The sequence below is a fragment of the Rhincodon typus genome, chromosome 18, assembly GCF_021869965.1.
Source record: "Rhincodon typus isolate 14 chromosome 18, sRhiTyp1.1, whole genome shotgun sequence".
NCBI lineage: Eukaryota > Metazoa > Chordata > Chondrichthyes > Orectolobiformes > Rhincodontidae > Rhincodon > Rhincodon typus.
Window position 1 is genome coordinate 13,256,365 of NC_063349.1, and position 22,405 is coordinate 13,278,769.

The window sequence follows — 22,405 nt, forward strand, 5'->3', positions numbered from 1 at the left end:
CTGCTCCTCTGATGCTGCCTGGCCTGCTGTGTTCCTCCAGCTCCACGCTGTGTTATCTCAGACTCCAGCATCGGCAGCTCCTACTACCTCCAGGCAAAGTGTTCAGTTGTGTGACTGAACTAAACGGCACTGCAAGGCAAGGCAGGGATGCTGGGAGCATGCAGCTAAGCACAAAGTGAGCAAGCATAAAAAAAACAATTGAGCAGCCCCAAGCTGGGGCCTGGTCTAATCCATAAACTGGGTGCCTGTCTCTGCATTAAAGTGTCCTGCAGCAGCCTTGTAATGCTAGCTGGTGATGTGCCCTGAAACGTAACTTTGTGCTTCCTGAGCAGCCAAGAGAATCAGAGAGGTATCATTTATGGTCATGTGGACTTGGTTAATGTTCAATACTAACATCCATGGAAGTGCTGATGGCCATGGATGATGCCCTGAGGTGCTGTTTGGTGCTGAATAACATGGGGATTCCTCACGGCCAGCAGTGTGCTGAAGTTGAAAGTATCTGCTCCAATTTCCATGTCGAGAATTTTTGACATCTAGCTTGTTTGGTGTTTAGTAAGATAGGAAACTGAATATTTAAGGAGGTGAGTTGCAGCATTAATAAGATGCTTAACAAGCTATATTCCCTCTCAATTGGAAATTGCTGCCTAACGAGAACCTGGCCTTGCTACTCGGTCATTGCAAAAGAGATGCAGCAAGTTGCATCCAATGTTGACTACTTGTCACAGCACATGTCACTTAGACCTATATTAGGTTTCACATAGACGCTGTGGGTTCTAGTTGCATCATAAAATTTTGCAATCTTCTTTGCAAGAGACACTTGGGTCAAATGTTTCAAGTCTTCCGTCAATTCTACATCACCTTCAATATTGCAATTATTAGAAGAAGTTTCACAAAAAAAAAAGAGAAACAAATATCAAGAAATTGTGGGACAGTTAGGAGAGGTGATCAAAATCCTGATTAAGATGACAGTGGAAGAGCTCAAGAGACAGTATGAGAATTGGACCCAAGTATAGACATCTCTGCCCTCAAAAATACCGTACAATATGATGGGAAAGTCAAATTTAAAGAAGCAAAAGGCTTGAAACTGGGCTGAAAGATGGGGTAGACTGGTGAGGCAGATATCTGCTTTACCCTTGTCTTGTTATTTGACTGACCTATTTCTATGACAGGAACCACTGAACAAAAGGAACGATTCAGAGTTTTTATCCTCCTGCTCTTTAGATTTCCACCTTAAAAAAGAAAAATGTGAATAACAAGTCTATTACAAAACAAACAGCAATCAAACCTGAATTGGGTGTGATATTTAGTGAATTACATCTGAATTCGGAATAAGTACAAACATAGTCACTAAGCGTGATTTTAAACAAAGTTTTTTTTAATATATACCAATCGTTCATCAGCACGGCACCTCCTGATCACAAACAACTGCTGTAATCAAAAGACTGAAACCATCGGCTCCTGACATTTAAATTTCAATGGTAAGGCTAGTGTGGGTCATCCCTGTAAAATCTGCCCACAAACAAGGATGCTGGTGATCTGCACACACTGTCTGGAAGGAAGTAAATCACCACTCTAACCCAAATGCACTTAGAGACATAGAGAAATGGAAACAGATCCTTCAGTCCAACTCATCCACGCTGATCAGATAACCTAAATTAGTCTAGTCCCATTTGCCAGCATTTGGCCCATATCCCTCTAAACCCTCCTTATTCATATACACATCCAAGTGTCTCTTAAATAGATATTAAATAAGTATTTTCTGAAGAAGGGTCCAGACCCGAAATGTCAGCTTTCCTGCTCCTCTGATGCTGCCTCGCCTGCGGTGTTCCTCCAGCTCCACACCTTGTTATCTCAGACTCCAGCATCGGTAGTTCCTAATATCTCTTTTAAATACAACAGTTCTTTTGCTAAGTACATCAAATGCATGATAAAAGAGCTCATATCAAAGTACAGATCTATCATACTCAGTAAGTACCAATATCCCATTGAGTGCATTATTTAAAAAAAAAAGTAAGCTTATCATCAAAACACAGAAATCCGAAAGCTAAATACTGCAGGTACTGGAAATAAAAACAGAAAATGCAGGTCTGATAGCAGCTATGGAGAGAGAAATAGAGTTATCATTGAGTCCAATATGACTGTTCTTCGACATTAGACATCAAGAAGAAATTCTTCCATCCTATATCCACACAGAGCCACTCCTGCAGATAGCATGGCTGAAATTCAGCATTCATCTCAGGGAAGATCAGCTAATTTAGGGTGCAGCAGAGACACATTACATCCAGCTGCTGGATCCCTTCTCAGACATATTTGCAAGCAGAGATTCCTTTTACATGCATTAGTGGCAATCTATCTTCCAAATCAGCAACCAGAATTGCATCCTAAAGCTCTCTTCCAACTCTGCTTATCACTTAATTCTCTACTACATCATTTTGCCAGGGATCAAACACACTCACTTATGACCTTCCTCAGCTGCTGAGGCTAGACAACAGACCTTCATAGGGTCTGCATATCCTATGAAGGATACTACTGGAGCACCAGTTCTTCATTTTAGAATGAGAAAGGTATACCACAACTCTAGCAGCAACAATCAAGAGGTATACCTTGTATACGGAGTGCCACGTGCCCGCTTGGTGGAACTTCTGGAAATTTGGAAAGATATTAATGTCATATCTGTCAATGAAGCCCACAGGGACTTTTGTCTTAAATTAATTCACAATATACTCTTGAATGTTCTATCAATAGCTATTGAGGCTGTGGGTTTTACATATAAATTTGAATTTATATATTGGGTTCCAATGTACAGGAGGTACGTTTGGATAGGATGAAGACACAGAGTGCTCAGATCTTGAGAACCCTAATGCAAGTGTTCACATTTTTCATTACTGGCTATTGCCCAGTCACAGCTTAGGATTTGTTGCTAGACTAGATTTAGGTAAAATAGATTTGGTAGAACCTTAGATTTTTTTTTTTGTCCCTTCCTGCCACACTCAGCTTATCTTTACACTCTCCTGCAGCCTTGAATGTTCCCTTAAATTTGAGTTTCTTCTCACTTGAGCACTCCCCCCAAGCTTTTTTCAGTTTAAAGTCCATCCACAGTCTTAGTAATACCTTTGCCAGGACACTGGATACAAAACTGGTTTAAATGGAATTTGTGCCAACCAGTCAGCTCTCTCTTTTCCCAGGACCGGTGTCAGTGCTGCAAGAATCAAAGCCTTTGCTCTTTCACACTATTTCTTGAGTCACAAATCGAGCTCTCTGATTTGATTTGACTCTACGCTAATTGGCAAGCGGCTTGGGAGTAATCCTGTAAAAGCTGACTTTCAGACTGGACATTGTGAATTAACTACAGAGGGAGCACCATCACAGGAGACACCCCTCTTACCACTCCCACATTCCTTCTCTCTTCTCCACACTTTATTTCTTCTCCTTTCTTCTTCCCCTCCTCCGACAGGAAAGTCAGAATCCTAACCTGATCAGTGTTGAACCTGATCAGTGTTGAATGTGGGGTCAAATGAGCACTTTAAGACCAGAAAGAATTAGAAAGAGGAGTAGGCGGTTCGGTCTCTTGACCTTGCTCGGCTATTCAGTATGATCGTGGCTGATCTTACATTCCTCATGTCCATTCTCCTGCATTTTCCCTTCATTCCAACTGTACTAATCTCACAGTACTGTTGAAATTCCATCGATCTGAATTGCTATGAAGCACATCCATTTCACTATCAACGGGAAGAATTGGCATAACTTTTTAAACACAGCAATGACTCTGTTCCTTTGTGGTAAGATTCCTAATCATAAAAATTCTCCAGACCTTGTTGTCTACGATGTTTTTATGAAATATATTTTTATTTAGTTACCAAACTTTTGAACTTTGTTGCACAGCTACAGTCTGGGTGATGGAGATAAACCCACAGTTCTGTTAGGGAAGGAGTTCCAGGATTTTCTTCCAGTAATACTGAAGGAATGACGATACACTTCCAAGCCAGGATGCTGTGTAGCTTGGAGGGGAACATGTCGGTAGTGACATTTCCCCTTTGCCTGCTACCCTTGTCTTTCTAAGTGGTGGAGGTTGTATGTTTGGAAGGTGCTGTTGAAGGTGCCTTGATGAGTAGCTGCGGTGCATCTTGTAAACAGTACAGAGTGCTGCTGTTGCACACCAATGATGAAAGGAGCGAATATTGAACATCGTAGACTGTCTATAGATTCACTTTTGAAGCACTGAGTGCAGCACAGCTGATGCGAGAGCTGGGTTTATGTGGCAACATTGTTTTCGTTGTAAAGCAGAGGTTGATCCCCCGCTCTGGAAACACCCAAAGAGGAGCCATCTCACCCTCTAATCTGTAAAAGGAGTGTGAAAAGTGGTGTAACCTGCCTTTTGGCTACTTCTAGTGGTTAAAGAAAATAAATCCCTGACACTCACTTTACAATCAACAAATAATAATTTACTTATCTAAGTCTAACAGTGACCAAATTAACTAAACTATTAACAAACCGAATAAACCCTTTCTAATCAATAACTATTCCCAAATAAAGCAAGATTCTGTTCCAATACATTCAAGTCCCACTTATATAAAACAAAAAAGTTAGAATTTAGTCTCTAGAAATCACATCCAGGTTACATGGCTCCCACAATGCTGTGTCTTCTCCGTCGAATGTTCTGTCAGGAACACCTTCTCTGTCGATTCTTCTGCCAGGAATATTAACTAGTTGTGCTGTAGGTACCTTTGTTATTTAGATGGTGCGTTCTCTAAAACTTAGAGAAGACTGTAAGAGCCTATGATTCTCTCTTGAGAGCTGGGAGCTGTTAACTCTGGCAGATGGCAGTTAGCTCTCCTGTCTTTGCCCAACTGCCCTTTCTTTTATACCCTTGATGACATATCAATTTCTTATAATAGGATTGGTCCTATGTTGTCAAAACCATCAGATTTAAATTCAATTGGTTTTTGGTATCTAAGTGCCTGGTTCAAATTGACTGGCTAAATTCAAAACTAGCTGTTTTAGTAACAAAACAAAACTGCTACATGGCCTGCTAACTGTATGGCCTTTTGATATAAGTGTTTTAATTTAAGTGCTCTCTATATACTTGCAAACTTTCAAGCTGCTGCTCACAGTTATCTATTTTACATTCCTAGGAATAGTAAAGGCACATAATCTTTTAAGGGGACCACACAATGCTTTCCCCCCCCCCGACCCCTAGCATTTTAAAAACACCAAATTCTAACTTCCTGCCTCCCAATCCACAAGTATTCTACCCAACTTTGCAACATTTTGTACACACTGCATAGAATCATACAGCATAGAAACAGAGCCTTCGGTCCAACCAGTCCATACCGGCCATAATCCCAAACTAAACCAGTCTCATCTGCCTGCTCCTGGCCCATATCCCTCCAAAACATTTCTATTCATGTACTTACTTAAGTGTGTTTTAAATATTGCAACTGTGCCCACGTCAACCATTTCTTCAGGAAGTTCATTCCACAAGCGAACCACCCTCTGTGTAAAACAAAACTGCCCCTCAATTCTTTAAAATTGCTCTCCTCTTACCTTAAAAATATGTCCCCTTGTCTTGAAATCCCCATCCTAGGAAAAAGACACCAACCTATACCCCTCATGATTTTACAAACCTCTTATAAAGGTCATCTCTCAACCTCCTATGCTCCAGTGAAAAAAGTCCCAGCCTATCCTTATAACTCAAACCTTCCATGCGAGTTAACTCTTCAGATGTACTGCGTCAAAAAGGGATTCTACTCCCTTAGTACTCAGCTGGTAGACAACTGGAGCATGGTATCCTCACACCAGTCATGATGCCTTCAGACCATTACAGATTGATTGGCTTACAAATGATTCCATCATTTATTAAATCAGTACTTGTCCTTCACTGACATGATGTCCTGCATAATTTTAGACATGCAGTAGCTGATGTGATTCATTCTGAAGTGTAAACTCCATGTATGGTCAAAATCTGAGAGGAGTATTGTCTCGAGAGGTTGGTGGTTTTCAGAGAATGGCCGATGACCCATGATTGCTTTACCCTTCTGAGCTGCAACGACTGCTGCTATCGCTAACGATGAAACTGCCCCGTTGTGCTGATAATTGTGTGTAGCTAAACCAGAACGTGCAAAGGGCCAGAAAATGCAGAGAACAGTATCCTAGGATTCAGTGTGTAAAGGGCAGAGAGAGGAGTTGGTAAAATGATTAGATTTACCACATCAGGTGGCAAAGAAATAGAGGAATGAGGAAAAATGAATTACTAAATGAAAGATACAGTGACAGTGTTAGGGAAAAAGTTCCGTCGTCTAAATAAGCAAAATCCTGGCTGACCACTTGTGCAGCCATAAAAACAAGAGGAGGTTAGAGAAGAAGAAATGAGAGGAGAAATGAAAAGAACTGTACAAGGTGTTTGAGGGTAATACCTGATCTGCTTGGTACTGTAAATCACTGCCTTAGTAATATCATGTATTAAACTTTGCTGCATGACACTGAGACAGAGAATTGCTACCATTTTAGCTGTCAGGTTGAATGACTCATACAAAAATTATCTTATAGCCTGCAGCAATGCACTTCAACAGCCAGAACCGAACCACCATGAAAAGCAAAAGTGGCTGCAGGGTAACTAAGATTTCTCCTCTGATAACATAACTTACAACTCCACTACACAATGCAGGTCGATGCAGGGATAAGGTAAAAACCCCAAAGTCTCACCAATCCGTAGGGCTGCTCTCCTGTGTGAGAGAGAGCGAGAGAGAGAGAGAGAAAAGGAGATGGTTGGAAGAGTACTTCATGGTCATCTCAGCCAGTACAGGAATTGAACCCACACTGTTCACTTTACTCTGCATCACAAACCATCCAGCCAACTGAGCTAACCAATCCCACCCTGTAACAAAAGCCATACTGCCACACAACATGTGATAGACCAGAGCAGTAGGAGGTTAAACAATGTTTTTGAACTTTAGGCTCAATATGAAGAAGAAGGAAGGGCAGTCAATTCAGCCTCTGTCTGGTTGTGCATGATAGTTTTATCTGACTGCTGTACTAGTAAATGCAATCCCAATGCCACAGTCATATATTTTACCTTCTTTCTGTTACTGACAATTACAGGATCCAGTTGGCCACAATGCTGAAATAAAAACTAGAAAAACAGTCCAAAATAACCACCTTTGAGCAGTTCCTTCCAGCAACATTCCTTCATGCTGATCTTCCATCTATTGGCTGTCCCCATGCTCCTATGCAGTGCTATCTGCTGTGCCTGCATTGCCGCTGGTGGTAGAAATGCTCACCATGTGTAAGATACACAGCAGCTATCCACTATCATTCCTTTAATGGTCTCTTTGATCCCATAACCTCCACCACCTAAAGGATAAGGCCAGCATATATGTAGGAACACTTTGCGAGATCCTGTCCAAGCCACACATCATCCTGAGCTGAAGCTATGGCACTCTTCATTCACAATCATGGACCTCCCTTCAAGGGGAAGTAATGGTCTAGTGATATTAATCACCAGACTATTAATCTAGAAATTTAGTTAATGTTCTGGGGACCCAGGTTCAAATCCCACCAAGGCAGATGGTGCACAGTGGCTCAGTGGTTAGCCCTGAATGGTCTGCTTCCACACTGTAGGAATTCTACATGACTCCAGACCCACAGTTATGTGGTTAGCTCTCAATTACCCTCTGAAATGGCCTAGCAAACCCCACAGTTCAATAGCAGCTTGGGACAGACAATAAATGCTGGCCAGCCTGTGAAGCCCAAGTCCCATGAGTGAATTAAAATAAAATAATAGCACTGCAGGTGTATCTACACCACAAGGACTGTCACAGTTTAAGGCAACAGTTCACCTCCACTTCATCAAGAACAACTAAGGATTGGCATTAACTAATTGGGCCTACCAGCAATGAAAAATAAACAAGAAAAGTTGGATGGTCTCTGTTGGTGTTAGAATGATAGACAAGACATTGCCTCCAGAAGTTGGGTCGCATTTGAGTGGGCAAGTCTGCAAATGGAGTTGACCATCATTTTCCATCCTTAAAAAACATTTGATACAAAAAGTTAAAATGTAAAGATAACCTTACACTTTAATATTAAATTACATTTCATATCCACACTTCTTTCAAATGGTTATGACAGTTTTGATTCTTCAGCACAAGCTGTGCCTTTCTTCATTCTTTGGTTTATCAAAGTTTAGTATCTCTTTCAAAGCCACGTTGTACCACGTTGGTGGTGGGCACCTCCATGTTGATTGACAGTATAGGCTGTCTGGCTAGCCAAGTATTTCAATGGCCATCCCCATTACCCCACTTCAAAGTTCTCATCTGAGTCCTTTGCAGTAGAATTCATTCTTGACCTTTCCCTTTTAGCAAGCTGCTACCTGGCAGGGAGATTAGGCATGCGATACTATTCACAGAGATAGACCCTTGGCATTGAATCCCAGCTATCTTCTCCCACTGCCTTCATAGCACTTGCCATCTGCTGTGGGTAGAAGGTTCCTCTCCTCCTGTTCAACTTATCCCAAAGACATCTAGAGCATCAGGGAAACTTGGAGCATTCTATCTGCCTCTTTACTCCATAATTCAGTGTTCTTCTTGCCCACCTCTCTTCTTCAATCAGTTGCAGTTCCTTTACAGACTGATTGCAGCTCCACTGCACACTGGCTTTAGGTAGTGCAGGCAAGCTTGAAGTGGCTGTAGCCAATTTTGTTGCCCCACCACCCTGCTGAGAAATGCTATACTCACGAGCATGGTTTAACACTGGCTACAAGAAGATAGCATGTTCATTTCAGAAGCAACAGGAGTTGTTTAATTACTTTCAGCACCATCACATTTGAATTTGTTAAGCACTCAGCTAACAAAACTAATAAGCAGACAAATTGCCATTTTATTTGCATACTTTCATTTTGAGCCATTTAGCAGTTTCAGTTCTCAGTCACTAAAGCTGAAGCTGTATTTACCTGAAATAGTCTGATAATGTGACAAACATAACTAATCTTCACAGGTTATCAGTATTCAGAAATCTGTCGCTAATTAATTATTTATTTCAGTTTCTTATCATCTTGGCTGCAAATGACTGTGGACTTTGGTAGACAGATATGAAGTTCATCACAATATAGAGATAGAAAACAGCCATTTAGTCAGTCAAGCCCGATTCTCCATTCAATTAGATCATACCTGATCACCTACTTCAATGTCACTATCCTGCTGTACCTCTGTATCCCTCAATGACATTAGTGTCATAAGCCTGCTCAATGATTGATGTTCCACAGCCCTCTGTGGTACAAAAGTCTAAAGATTCATCACCCCAAGTGTGAGGAAATTCCTCCTCATCTCAGTCTTAAAGAACCTACCCCTCATCCTTTTAGGCTCATGACCCACGGGACATCTTATTCAAACCTACCTTGTAAGGATTTTGTGCGTTTCACTGAAGCCCATGCCTCATTCTATGAAGCAAGAAAATACAGATGCAGTCTCCTCAATCTGTTTTATAAAACAATCCCATCATCCCTTGCACGCCTTCTATGGCAAGTATACTCCTCCTTAGATAAGGAAACCAAAGCTCTGTACAATACACCGGGGTGGTTTCACCAAGGCTCAATACAACAGCAGTAAGATGTCTTTACCCCCGTACTGAAATCCTCTTGCAATGAAGGCCACAACACCACGTGCCTTCCGAATTGCATGCTGCACTTAGATGCTAACTTTTAGTGACTTGTGAACAAGGACACCCAGGATGATTTGGATACTCACACTGTCTTTTGTTCTTCTGAAGTGAATAACTTCACATTTATTCACATTATATTCCATCTGCAATGTTGTTAAAGCTTATGCTGTCCATGACTTGTTGATGTCTCTTTGCATCATCCACACACTGTCAGAGAGTCAGAGATGTACAGCACGGAAACAGACCCTTCAGTCCAACTCGTCAATGCCAACAAGATATCCTAAATTAATCTAGTCCCATTTGCCAGCATTTAGCCAATATCCCTCTAAACCCTTCCTGTTCATATTACCATCCAGATGCCTTTTATATGTTGTAATTGTACCACCCTCGACCATTTCCTCTAGCAGCTTATTGCATACACGCACCACCCTCTGCGTGGAAAAGTTGTCCCTTAGTTCCCTTTTAAATCTTTTCCCTCTCACCTTAAACCTATGCCCTCTAGTTTTGGATTCCCCCACCATGGGGAAAAGACCTTGTCTATTCACCCTATTAATGCCCCTCATGATTTTATAAACCTCTAAGATCACCCCTCAGCCTCCAATGCTCCAGGGAAAATAGCCCCAGCCTATTCAGCCTCTCCCTATAGCTCAAACCCTCCTACCCTGGCAACATCCTTGTAAATCTTTTCTGATCTTTCAAGTTTCCCAACATCCTGTCTATAGCAGGAAGACCAGAATTGCACACAGTATTCCAGAAGTGGCCTAACCAATGTTCTCTACAGCCGCAACATGACCTCCAAACTCCTATACTCAATGCACTGACCAATAAAAGCAAGCATACCAAAGGCCTCCTTCACTATCCTGTGTACCTGTGAATTCACTTTCAAGGAATTATGAACCTGCACTCGAAGGTCTCTTTGTTCAGCAACACTCCCCAGGACCTTACCATTAAGTGTATAAGTCCTGCCCTGATTTGCCTTTCCAAAATGCAGCACCTCACATTTATCTAAATTAAACTCCATCTGCTATCCTCGGCCCATTGGCCCACCTGATCAAGATCCTGTTGTAATCTGAGGTAACCCTCTTTGCTGTCCATTCCATTTTCAATTTTGGTGTCATCTGCAAACTTACTAACCATACCTACTACGTTCACATCCAAATCATTTATATAAAAGACAAAAAGCAGCGGACCCAGCACAGATCCTTGTGGCACACCGCTGAGCACAGGCCTCCAGTAGCACCCTCGGTCTTCTACTTTCAAACCAGTTCTGTATCCAAGTGTATTCCATGTGATCTAACCTTGCTAACCAGTCTACCATGTCTTACATTCCCACCCTGTTTGGTGTCATCAACAAATATGGAAACATTATAATTGGTCCCCACATTCAAATCATTGACATTGATTATGAATAGTTGTGGACCAAGCACTAACCCTTGCAGTACCCCACTAGTAACAGCCTACCATGATCAGCAAGTTCCTACTTTCTGCTTTCTGACAGTTAGCCATATCTCAGTCCATGTTAAATATATTTTCCCAGTTCCACACATTCTAATTTTATTGACTAACCTCCGGTATGGGATCTTAGTAAAACACTTCTGATGTGTGTTAGAATATTTAGCACATTTATACTGAATTTCATATCAGTTCAGTTTTAGCAGGGACATAAACTTATAAAAATAAACTCGTTAATGATGACCAAAGGTTCAGTTCAGAGTCTTGGAGTCTGTCTGCCTGATTCAAAGGGTAGTACACTCACAGTTCACAGAATGCATATCTTTTACATTAATTCACAGGATGCTAGGCTAGCAGCATTTGTTAGCCATCCCTAATTTCCCTCAAGATAATGGCAGTGAGTTGCCTTCTTGAACCACTTCAGTCCATGAGATAAATGCAGACCCACAGTGCTACTAGGAAGGGAGTTCCGAGATTTTAACCCAGCCACAGTGAGGGAAAGGTAAATAAAGTTCCAAGGCAGAATTGTGTGTGTCCAGCAGGTGGCGGTTCTTTCACGGATCAGTTGCCCTTTGTCCTTCTAGGTGACTGAGATGCGGATTTGATAAGAGTTGTTTAAGGAGCCTTAGTGAATTACTGCAGTGCATGTAGTAGAAGCAGATGTTTAGTGCAGACAGTATAAACTGCCATCACTGTGCATCAATGGTGGAAGGAGTGAATGTTGAAGGTGTTCAATGGGGTGCCTATCAACTGTTTACACAAAAGTCATGTAACTTTGGAAAGTAGAAATTAATTGAACATTCTGGATTTGATACCTTTTCAAGACATGCTGACACCAGGTATCTTTGTATTAAAAAACATTGCCAGCAACAGCTTTTAATTAGTTGTTATAGCTCGTAACAGAACTGAAACAAGAGCAATTGCTCCAAGACCTTCCAAAGCCTGAAACCAGGACAGATTTCTCTCTCTCCCTCTGAGTGGAAGAAAAGCAGCACAAAAATATCCTGAAAAGAAAAACTTTCAACTCAAGCAAAAAGTTAGGACCAACTGACCAGCTACTGAATGGAGGATCACTACAAACATTGCAGGCACATCCTCGCCAAAAGCCAGACTGTTAGAAAGTCACCTTATTCCAACCTTACAGTTTGGACACTTGATCCATTGAATTTCTTCCCGTTTACCTATGGTTTCCACTCATGGTAGTTCTGTAAAGCTCCCTGTCTAGTGAATCATATTTGTGAATGAATGTGTGCATGTTTGATTTTAAAGGGGCATAGCTTAGATTTCCTTAAGAGAAATTAATTTTACCAAATTAAATAATAAAAGTGTGTTGCATTAAATAAGTTTGCTTTACTTGTTTAATGATGTAAACCTGGTGTGAGTTTTTTTTTTAAGATAGTGGTCTTAGTAATTAAATTGGTCATTTTCACTTTTGTGAAGACTCATCAAATCATGGGTCTTGAGCTCCAATCTTCCCTTCAAGATCATGACACTGGTTATTGTCCGTTTGCAAACCTGGATTTAGCATGCAGTTATGCTTTTAATTGCTGATTACTATAATTTAAACAATGCAGGAAAGGTTTTAAAGAAAGAACTTGTTGCTACATGATGTCCATTGCAAGTTCAAGCACTTTGTAAAGCATGAAAAGTTCTCTGCTAAAGTCAGTGTTAGATGGAAGAATTGTAGCAGCCAATTTGTGTGCAGCAAGGGCTCACAAGTAACAATGTGACCATGACCAGATACATCAGCGTAAGTATGGGAAAATGAGGATATTCTTCGAATATTTTAAGCTCTTAAAAGTCTCTGAGGTATCCAAGATGAAGTCTCATGCCTGCAGGCATGCACTCATTTTTCATGGAATAACTCAAGCAAAGGGGATCCCCTATCAAGGTGTGAATAAACAAGCAGTCTGAAGAAGGGTAATACCTGAAACATTGACTGTTCCTTTCCTCCAGATGCTGCCTGGCTTGCTGTGTTCTTCCAGCCTCCTGTTTGTCAACCTTAGATTCCAGCATCTGCAGTCTTTTTGTCCCCACTCCCTTTCTTCTGCTGGCTCCGATAAGGAGTCCAAATAAGATAGAGTAGCACAGCACTAATTCTTTTTAGGTGCAGTCTTTGGAGAATTTCCAGACTAAATGTTGACAGTGTGGATGAAAACATTGTCCTAGAAAAATCTCCCACTATTTCAAAATCCTCTTCAATCCTCCAGCAGTAAGCAAACACTTCAAGGGTATTTGTCTTTTACAAACTAAAGTTTAATCTTCAGCACCATCTAGTTTACTCACGATCAGCTTGTCTCAATTATAAGATGTAGTCAGGCCAAGTGTTATCCACCAAAATGACCTGCAGCCTCTATCATGTGGTTGCCCAGGAATTTAAATGGTAATTGACTCCTAATAATCTTCCAGAGGCCCATTCTGAGTGAGAGCTTCAACTCCTTGACCAAAAGGGAATGTTGTGTTAAGCATGTGCTTCAGCATAAAACCTCATCTTGGACACCCGAGAGGCTTATTAGGGCTTAAAATATTCAAAGAATATCCTCATTTTCCCATACTTACACTGACATTGTTACTTGTGAGCTCTTGCTGCACACAAATTGGCTGCTGTAATTCTTCCATCTAACACGGACTTTCGCAGAGAACATTTCATGCTTTACAAAGTGCTTGAGCTCGCGATGGACATCATGCAGCAACAAGTTCTTTCCTTAAAACTATTCCCACATAGTCTAACTATGATATTAGTCTCTGAACTTTGCACACGTATGACTACCTGAGTATGTGCACAGTGTAAGGTGTTACAAAATGCCGTAGTACTCGGCTAGTGACCTGGAGAATCGTGATAACAAATTCCATTATCATAGTTGTGAAAGGGAATTCAGTAACTTTGTGGGCTAGCACTAGGAAAACATGAGAGAGGAGAACTTTTCACGTTGTACAGGGTCTGTCTTACATGTGACTTCCACACTCCATGGTTCACTCTTAATGTCCACAAGGCAAGTAGGAATGTGCCTTAAATCCTGCTTTTGCTGTATCACCCTCATATTTAAAAACAAATGCAGGGACTCTTTCTGTCAACAAAAACAAAGTTGCTGGAAAAGCTCAGCAGGTCTGGCAGCATCTGTGAAGAGAAATCAGAGTTAATGTTTCAGGTCCAGTGACCCTTCATGGAATAACTTAACCAAAGGGGATCCCCTAGCAAGATGTGAATAACAAGCAGTCCTGAAGAAGGCTAATACCTGAAACGTTGACTTCTCCTTTCCTCCAGATGCTGCCCGGCTTGCTGTGTTCTTCCAGCCTCCTGTTCGTCTACCTTAGATTCCAGAATCTGCAGTTATTTTGTCACCACTCCCTTTCTTCTGCTGGCTCCGATAAGGAGTCCAAATAAGAGAGAGTAGCACAGTTCTGAGGAAAGGTCACAGATGCTGCCAGACCTGCTGATTTTTCCAGCACACTCTATTTTTGTTTCTGATTTACAGCATCTGCAGTTCTCTCAATTTGCACTCATTCTGCAAACTTTGACAACAAGCAAATTGATATTTATAGCAAATCTGTTAGACAGCTCATTGAGCTCAGAAAGCTGGTAGCAGTCAAAAAGACCTAACATAAAGCAATTTTATTCAGAAACCCTTTTTAATGATTTTGGCAAGACAACAAATTAGGGAAATAAGGCCACTTTCACACCTCTCAAATTGGTATAGATCTGATCCTGAGTCTTACAAGTCGAATGCACAGTCAAGCATCTGTAACTTGTAGATTGTGGATAGGTTTTGGGGAGTCAGGAGGTGAGTTACCTTCTGCAGGATTGCTAGCCTCTGACTTGTTCTTGTAGCTACTATATTTATATGACAAGCCCAGATCAATTTCTGGTCAATGGTAACCCTACATATACTGATAGAGGATTCAGCAATGGTAATACCATTGAATGTCAAAAGGTCAATAGGTAGATTTGTTCTTGTTGAATATGATCATTGTCTGGCACTTTTATGACACAACATTACTTGATACTTCTCAGCTTAAGGCTGGATATTGTCCAGGCCTTGCTGCATTTGGACTTATACTGCTTCAGTATCTGAGGAGTGATGAATTGTGCAATCATCATCCCACCCTCTGACCTTACAGTGGCGGAAAGACTATAAATAAAACAGCTGAAAATAGTTGTGCCAAGGACAAAACCCTGAGCAACTATTACAGAGATGTCTTATAACTGGAAGACTGATTTCCAACAATGACAACCATCCTCGTTATGTACGAATCCAACCAATGGAGAGCTTTCTCCCAATTCCTGTGACTCCAGTTTTGCTGGGGCTCCTTGATGCCCCGCTCAGTCAAATGTGGCATTAATGTCAAGAACAGTCACTCTCACCTCACCTCTTTTCTTTCTCATTCTTTGTTTGAACCAAGGCTGTAATGAGGTCATGACACTTGAACGGCCCTCATGGAAGCCAAACTGAATGTCAGTGAGCAGGTTATTGTGAAGTAAGTGCTGCTTCATTGCACAGTTGGTGATTCCTCGTACCAATTTACCGATGATTGAGAGTTGACTGATGAGAAAATAACTCAGCAGTTTGGATTTGCTCTGATTTCATTGTCGAGTAGATGCCATATTTGTAGCTTTACTGGAACAGCTTTTCAAGGGGTGTAGCAAGTACAAATCAGCACTCTCAATAAACAGGAAAAACAATTATATACCTCAAATATCGTAGCATTTACTGTATCATCATAATCCTCGCGATGTCAGAGTAATCAGTTGACGGTGTGAGTGAGAAGGCTCTCTCCCGCTAAGTTCTATTTAAGGCAAATTGCATTATTTACAGCTTACATCACTTAAATAAAATGTAATGATGATGTGTATATCCCCTGAATTACATTTCTGTTACACAGTCCTTGCATTTACATTGATTAATGTGGACCTCTTGATCAACCAGTGCACTCCTGATCCTATAGGTTCTGGTTAATAAAAATATTGCAGTATAATGTACTAACATTGTAGTTTTGTGCTCCATTTATGTGTAAGAGCCTGATTCCATTTTTAAAAAGGCACAGGGGATACAACTGAAAGATGGAGCTCATCGCTTTATGCCATATGGCAAAATTGACATTCCAAAATTTTCTGAAGCACTTGCGTTCAAAACAAAAAGTTATTCTCAAGTAAAGCACCAACGCAGGTTGTGTTGCTTAAATTTTGTTTTAGAAAAGTGAGTTGCAAGGATGCACAAAAAAACATTTTGCTTCAAAAAAAAAAAGCATTAACAGATAGAAAATACACATTCCATACACAATTGCAAGGGAGTAGAAAACTTAAGGATAAGGCTCTTCTATTTGGATGTGTAGGCGCAATGCAAGACAACTTGAACACAAGGTTTAAGAAGTTAGACTTACAGGAATTCCTTGCAACTGTGGTTTATCTAATAAGTTGTGAAGTTCGTTCTTTGAAGCTTCAATCTTTTCAAAGTCTGCAGCATCCACCATGTAGCTAAAAATAAGAAATAGTTGAACCATGAAATTAACTCAAACAAAAGGAACAGACTTAGTTGGCAGGAGGAAGGACAGTATGACATACAACATCCAAACGAGTAGAAAGATCACAATTTATCATTTGAAAACTTACACAATAGCATTAACTCCTCTGCAGTAACGTTCCCACATGCTTCGGAATCTTGGCTGACCACCAATATCCCAGATCTGTAGGGAAAACACACACAGATTTGTGCAGCACTTCATTAAATGGAATACAAATGATATTTATAAGTGGACATAAAGCATACTGTGACATAATCCAGTTTACTGTCTAAGAAAGGCACATACTTGCATATAGTAAATTCAGTCAAGTTTCGGACACTATCTTAGTTTGCAGTATCATAACCTAAATATGTCAGGAAGTTGAGGTGCATGAGTTAAGGTGTTCTATATGAGACAGTAAATTAAGGGATAATTGAGACAGAAGTTAGGCTACAAAAGGGATTTGAAAAGGTGGAAAAAAAGAAAACATGAAAAGACAATTCAAGAGACAACTGTAATTAATCAGACTGATTTTGTCAGTTTCATTACATAAAAGACCAACCCCGGGTGATTGATGGTAGGTTGATTTCTTTTTCTCTGTGTGTACTCTCGTTCTCTCACACACAATCATTTCTACATCAATGCCTTTTATTTCTTTACCCTTTCCCCACACCTTTTTTGGTCTATTTATCCATTTCCTCACTACGAATTCTTCTCCCAATGAATCTTGTAGAATATTCCTTCTCCTAACAATGATCCATGTATAAAAAAAATTCTGCTAAAGATTCTTTTAATTAAATTAAATATGTACCTTCTCATTGTAAATGGTGACCAATGAGAATATTTTTTCCTACTTACCTCAATCATCTCTTGTCTTCTCTGTTCTATCAGAGGTGACTGCTTTCCTCAAGTCTCTCATTGTTAAAGCCTCTCATTCCCCAATATTATATTCACAAAGATAACAGAATCATAGAAATGTGCTGCATTGAAAGAGACCAATCAGCCCAAAATGTTCGTATCAGCCAATGAATAGCCATCCAATCCAATCTTACTTTCTATCAGTAAGCCACTTCATTACATAGCCATTTGCATCTTAAATTTAAAGGTTTCTACTTCTACCACTCTTTCAGGCAGGGTCAGAGCCCAACAATTTGAGTGAAAAGCTTTCCTCTTAAACCCTCTTTTAACTTCCTAAACATCTTCCATACCTTCTTATCTGCTTTCCCAGCCATCTTCAGGGATCTACGGACATTGACACCAAGTCCCTCTTTTGCTCTATATAATCACAGTATCTTTCCATTTTTTGTGTCTTCCCTTGCCTTGTTAGCATTCCCCAAATTTGTTACTTCTTTTTGCCAGACTGAACTCTATTAGACCCTATTCCACCTATTTCACTAGTCTGGTGATAACTTCCTATAGTTTTCAGCTTTCTCCTTCCTTATTAAACCGTTGGCCAAATTTTCTATTAGCTGCAAAATTTCATCATATGTACCTAGATTCCAATCCAAATCGTTGGATAGGTGCCACAAAAAGCAAGAGCCTTAGCATTGATCTCTGTGGAGACCCAGTGGAAATAGCCTTCTCGTCACAAAACACACCCCACTGTTCATTATTCTTGTATTCCAGCTTCTGATCCAATTTGTCACTTTGTCTGAGGTCTTTTACTTTCGTGACCAGTCTACTTATGTGAGATCTAATCGCAACATTGTTAAAGTCCAAAAGAACTACATCAAATGTATTAAACTTGATGACCTTCCTTGCTCCGTCCTCAAAAATTCAAATTATTTTTGTTAGGCATGATCTTCTCTTAGCAAATTCATATGGAATGTCTTTCATTAATGAGTGTCTAAATTAATTTACATCCTGTCAGTCAAACTTGTTCCAATAATTTTTCGACCAGAGAGGAAAGGGTGACTGGTCAGTAATCATCCAACCTATTCCTTTCTCTCCACTAAACAATAGTACAACTTAAGCTGACCTGCAGTCCACTGGAACCATATCTCTAGCCAAAGAAGATTAGAAGATGATGACCAGAGCCTCCACTACTAATTCTCCTGCTTCCTAGGACACTGTTAGGCTCGGATACAGTTCATCCTGGGCTGGGGATTTATACATTGACGTAGATATTAAACTCCACAATACTTCCTCTCTCCCTTTGTCAAAATCTAGGAGCTCTTTCACACTCCTCCATACTTGCAGTGTTGGTATTATACCTCTCATTTGAGAGAATGAGCACAAAGTATTCATTAAGAACCATTCTTAGGTTCTCTGACCCCTCACACAGCTTATTCATGTGGTTCCTAATAGACTCTACTCTTTCTTTAGTTGGCCTCTTGCTCTTTAGGTATGTATAAAAAAAAAAATCACATTTTTTTCCTGATTTTAATTGCCAAAATGTATTCATGTACTCTCTTTGCTTTCCTAACTTACTCTTACTCCCATATTTTTTATACTTCTCCCAGTTTACTCTTGTATTAAACACCTGGTTATGTGCCACAAGTTTCTCTTTTATTTTTATCCTCTTCTTTAAGCCTTTCAGCAGGTTCTGGGTTTGTTAGTCCCATTCTTCTTCTTTAAAGGATACATACATGCTCTAATCCTTCAGTATATTTCCTTGAAACCACCTACTGACTTGGCATTAATTTACTTTCAAGTAGCTGTAAATCACATCTCAGCTTAATTAAGTTTTTCCCTGTTGAGAACTTTTATTCATGTCTATATTTGTCCTTTTCCATAACTAGCTTAATTCTAACTGGATTATGGCTACTTCTACCAAAGCGCTCTCCCTCAGACACCCCTTCCACCTGCTCAGCTTAATTTTCTAATATTATGTTCAGAGCCTACCCATCTCTCTTATTTTGTCTTTTGTCCCTTCTCCATAGATTTGACTTTCTTCATGAAATAGATATCCTAAATGGGACACAGTCTAATGGAAAGATAGTTTAATCAGATTGAGTTGAATTGTGCTAATATACTCCTATCTATTTGTCTTTATATTGTAGTAATATTATTTTTTTAAACTACATTTTTTAAGTAGACAGTATGAATCTTATATTTTAATGCTTTAATTTGTTTCAAGAAAATCTTGTCTTACCAACTGAATCAGACTGACCTTTACCTTTTAATATAGAAAAGTCATACAATCGCATACTGATTCCCACATTTCAGGGACTGAAATCTATTAGATACAAGAATCAAAGCCTGTAAGAGAATTTTCTTCATTAAGTGATACACAGAGTTGGGCATAAGGGGATGTGGTAAAGAATCAACTTATTATTATGGCTAAAACAATTCACTCCATGACGTGGCTATTATCTATAGTAAGACATTACAGGTAATAACAACATGGAATTCTACTGATCTTGTTAGCACCAAAAAGTTCACACAAGTCAGGAATAATCAGCTGAACATAACAAACTGATAAGGTCAAAGTCCAATTAGATCCTTGTAAGGAGTTGTACAAATGAGTTACCACTGCACATTTTGCAGAAAACTGTGCTTATAACCTCCAATTAATTTGATGTATGAATATATTTTGAGGATTTTACTTTCATCAATTTCTACTTGTCTTCCCTTTGTACATTCATTTAATATACCCTGGTCTAAAGTCTACCTTATATTCAAAACTTGGTTTTGTCAATTGTAATAGTGCCGTATATCACATTTTGATGACAAGATCTGATCGTGGATGACCCTAGCCAAACAAATTTGGGTTCAATAACCTTCCGGCATGCCAGTAGAGGAACTGAAAAGATATTTTTCCCTTTAGAAATCATATCAAAATTCTAGTTTTTTATGACAAGACTGTTGCAAACACAAATGGCCTGACCTTCAAAGATGGTTTTATTAATAAGTATTATTGAGAGGCTGGGAGAGTACACTCATGATTGAGGGTCTATCAGTGAACTGAGGGTCTACCACTGGGAGCAGAAGGTGTGGGAGCAGAAGGTGGCAATTCAGCCCCTCAAAGCCACTCCACCATCCAATAAGCTCATGGCTGATCTGACTACAAACTCAAATCCACATTGCTGTCTATACAATAACCCTTCTGGCCCTTACTTAACAAGAACCTATATACCTCTGTCTTAAAAATATTCAAAGACTGTGCTCCCCTCACCTTTTTTAGACAGAGCATTCCAAAGACTCATGACCTTTGTGAAAAAATAAAGTTGCCTTTTCTCAATTCTAAAAAGGGTAACAGATAGATAATAAGTTAACTGACCTGCATTTGCTGCTGACTGTACCACTGTCTTTTTGAGCAAAGGGGTTATATTTACTATCTTCCAAGCTAATGCGACCATGCACAAATCAAGGGCATTTTGCAAAATTAAAACCAATGCATCAGCCATCTCATTAACTACTATTTTTCAGATGCTAGGATGAAGTTGATCAGGACGTGGATACTTGTCAGCCCATAGCTCTAACTATTTACTGAGAACCACTTCTCTGTCATTTGATTTTCTTCAGCTGATTTATCATTGCTTCTGCATTATTGCTTGTATCTTCTATAGTGGAGACTGATGCTAAATACCTATTCAATTCATTTGCCATTTCTTTATTTTCCATTACCAATTCTCCGGTCTCTCTTCTCACAAGATCAATACTGACATTGTTAAACCTTCTTATTTTTATATATTTATAGAAACTCTTACTGTTTTATATTTCTGTCTAGCTTTTTCTAGTACTTTAATTTTTCCTCCTTGTAATTTCTTGTCATTTTATATTTTTCCCAAATTTTCTGACTTGCTACCTGTACTTGCATTAATTATGTGCTTTTTCTTCTGGTTTGATATTATTTTAAAATTTTACCAAATCATGGATAATGGATCCATCCTTTGGAATTTTTCTGATTTGTTGGAATGTATCTATTCTGTAATATCCCCTTAAATGTCTGCCGCTGCATCTCTATAGACATATCCCTTAACCTAATTTATCAATTCACTTTAGCCAGCTCGGCTTGCATGGCCTTGGTTTTTTTTTAGAAACAATCTCAGACCCACTCCTCTCCCCCTCAAACAGAATGGAAAATTTAATCATATTATGGTTGCTAATACCAGGAGGAATCTTCACTAATCATTAATTAATCCTACTTCATTGCACAAATGAGGTCCAGTGTAGTCTGCTTTCTAGTCAGCTCTAGAACATTGTGTTCTAAGAAAGTATCCTGAAGACATGCAATGACTTCCTGATTAGGTTATCCCATGATTATTGCTGTAACCTTCTGACAGGATCTCATTATTTCTCCTTTTATACTCCACCCTACCATACGGTTACTCTTAGAAGTTTGTACACCACTCCCAGAAGGGACTTCTTGCTTTTATCATTTCTCATTTCTACACAAGCGATTTCCACATTTTGGTTTCTTGCGCCGACGTCATTCCTCTCATTTGTACTAATACCATCAACAAGTAATAGACCCTCCCCTTCACCCCGTCCTACCTTCCTGTCATTCCTAAATGTTGAGCACAATTTGGACAAGTTGAGCGAGTGGGCAAATGCATAGCAGACGCAGTATCATTTGAATAAACATAAGGTTATCCACTTTGATAGCAAAAACAGGAAACAAATTTGTTATAAATTAAGAGTGGAATGTGCAATGAGACCTAGGTGCCATCATACATCAGTCACTGAAGTAAGTATGCAGTGCAGCAGATGGTAAAACAAGCAAATGGTATGTTGGCTTTCATAGTGAGAAGGTTCAAGTACAGGGGAAGGGTTGTCTTGCTGCAATTATACAGGGCCTTGATGAGGCCACACCTGGAATATTCTGTGCAGTTCTGATCTCCTTATCCGAAATAGGGTG

At 39.8% G+C, this 22,405-nt stretch overlaps 1 protein-coding gene across 1 annotated transcript in view; it reads right to left on the reverse strand.

The window, feature by feature from the left end:
- LOC109927769 (ADP-ribosylation factor-like protein 8B-A) overlaps nt 1-22,405 on the reverse strand; it is an 85,938-nt gene that overhangs the window by 33,493 nt on the left and 30,040 nt on the right. Inside the window, exons 3-4 of the mRNA XM_020527777.2 lie at nt 16,712-16,785; nt 16,483-16,576 (exon numbers count right to left, since the gene is read on the reverse strand). Of these exons, the coding sequence (XP_020383366.1) occupies nt 16,483-16,576; nt 16,712-16,785 (168 nt within the window). The remainder of the gene's footprint in view (nt 1-16,482; nt 16,577-16,711; nt 16,786-22,405) is intronic.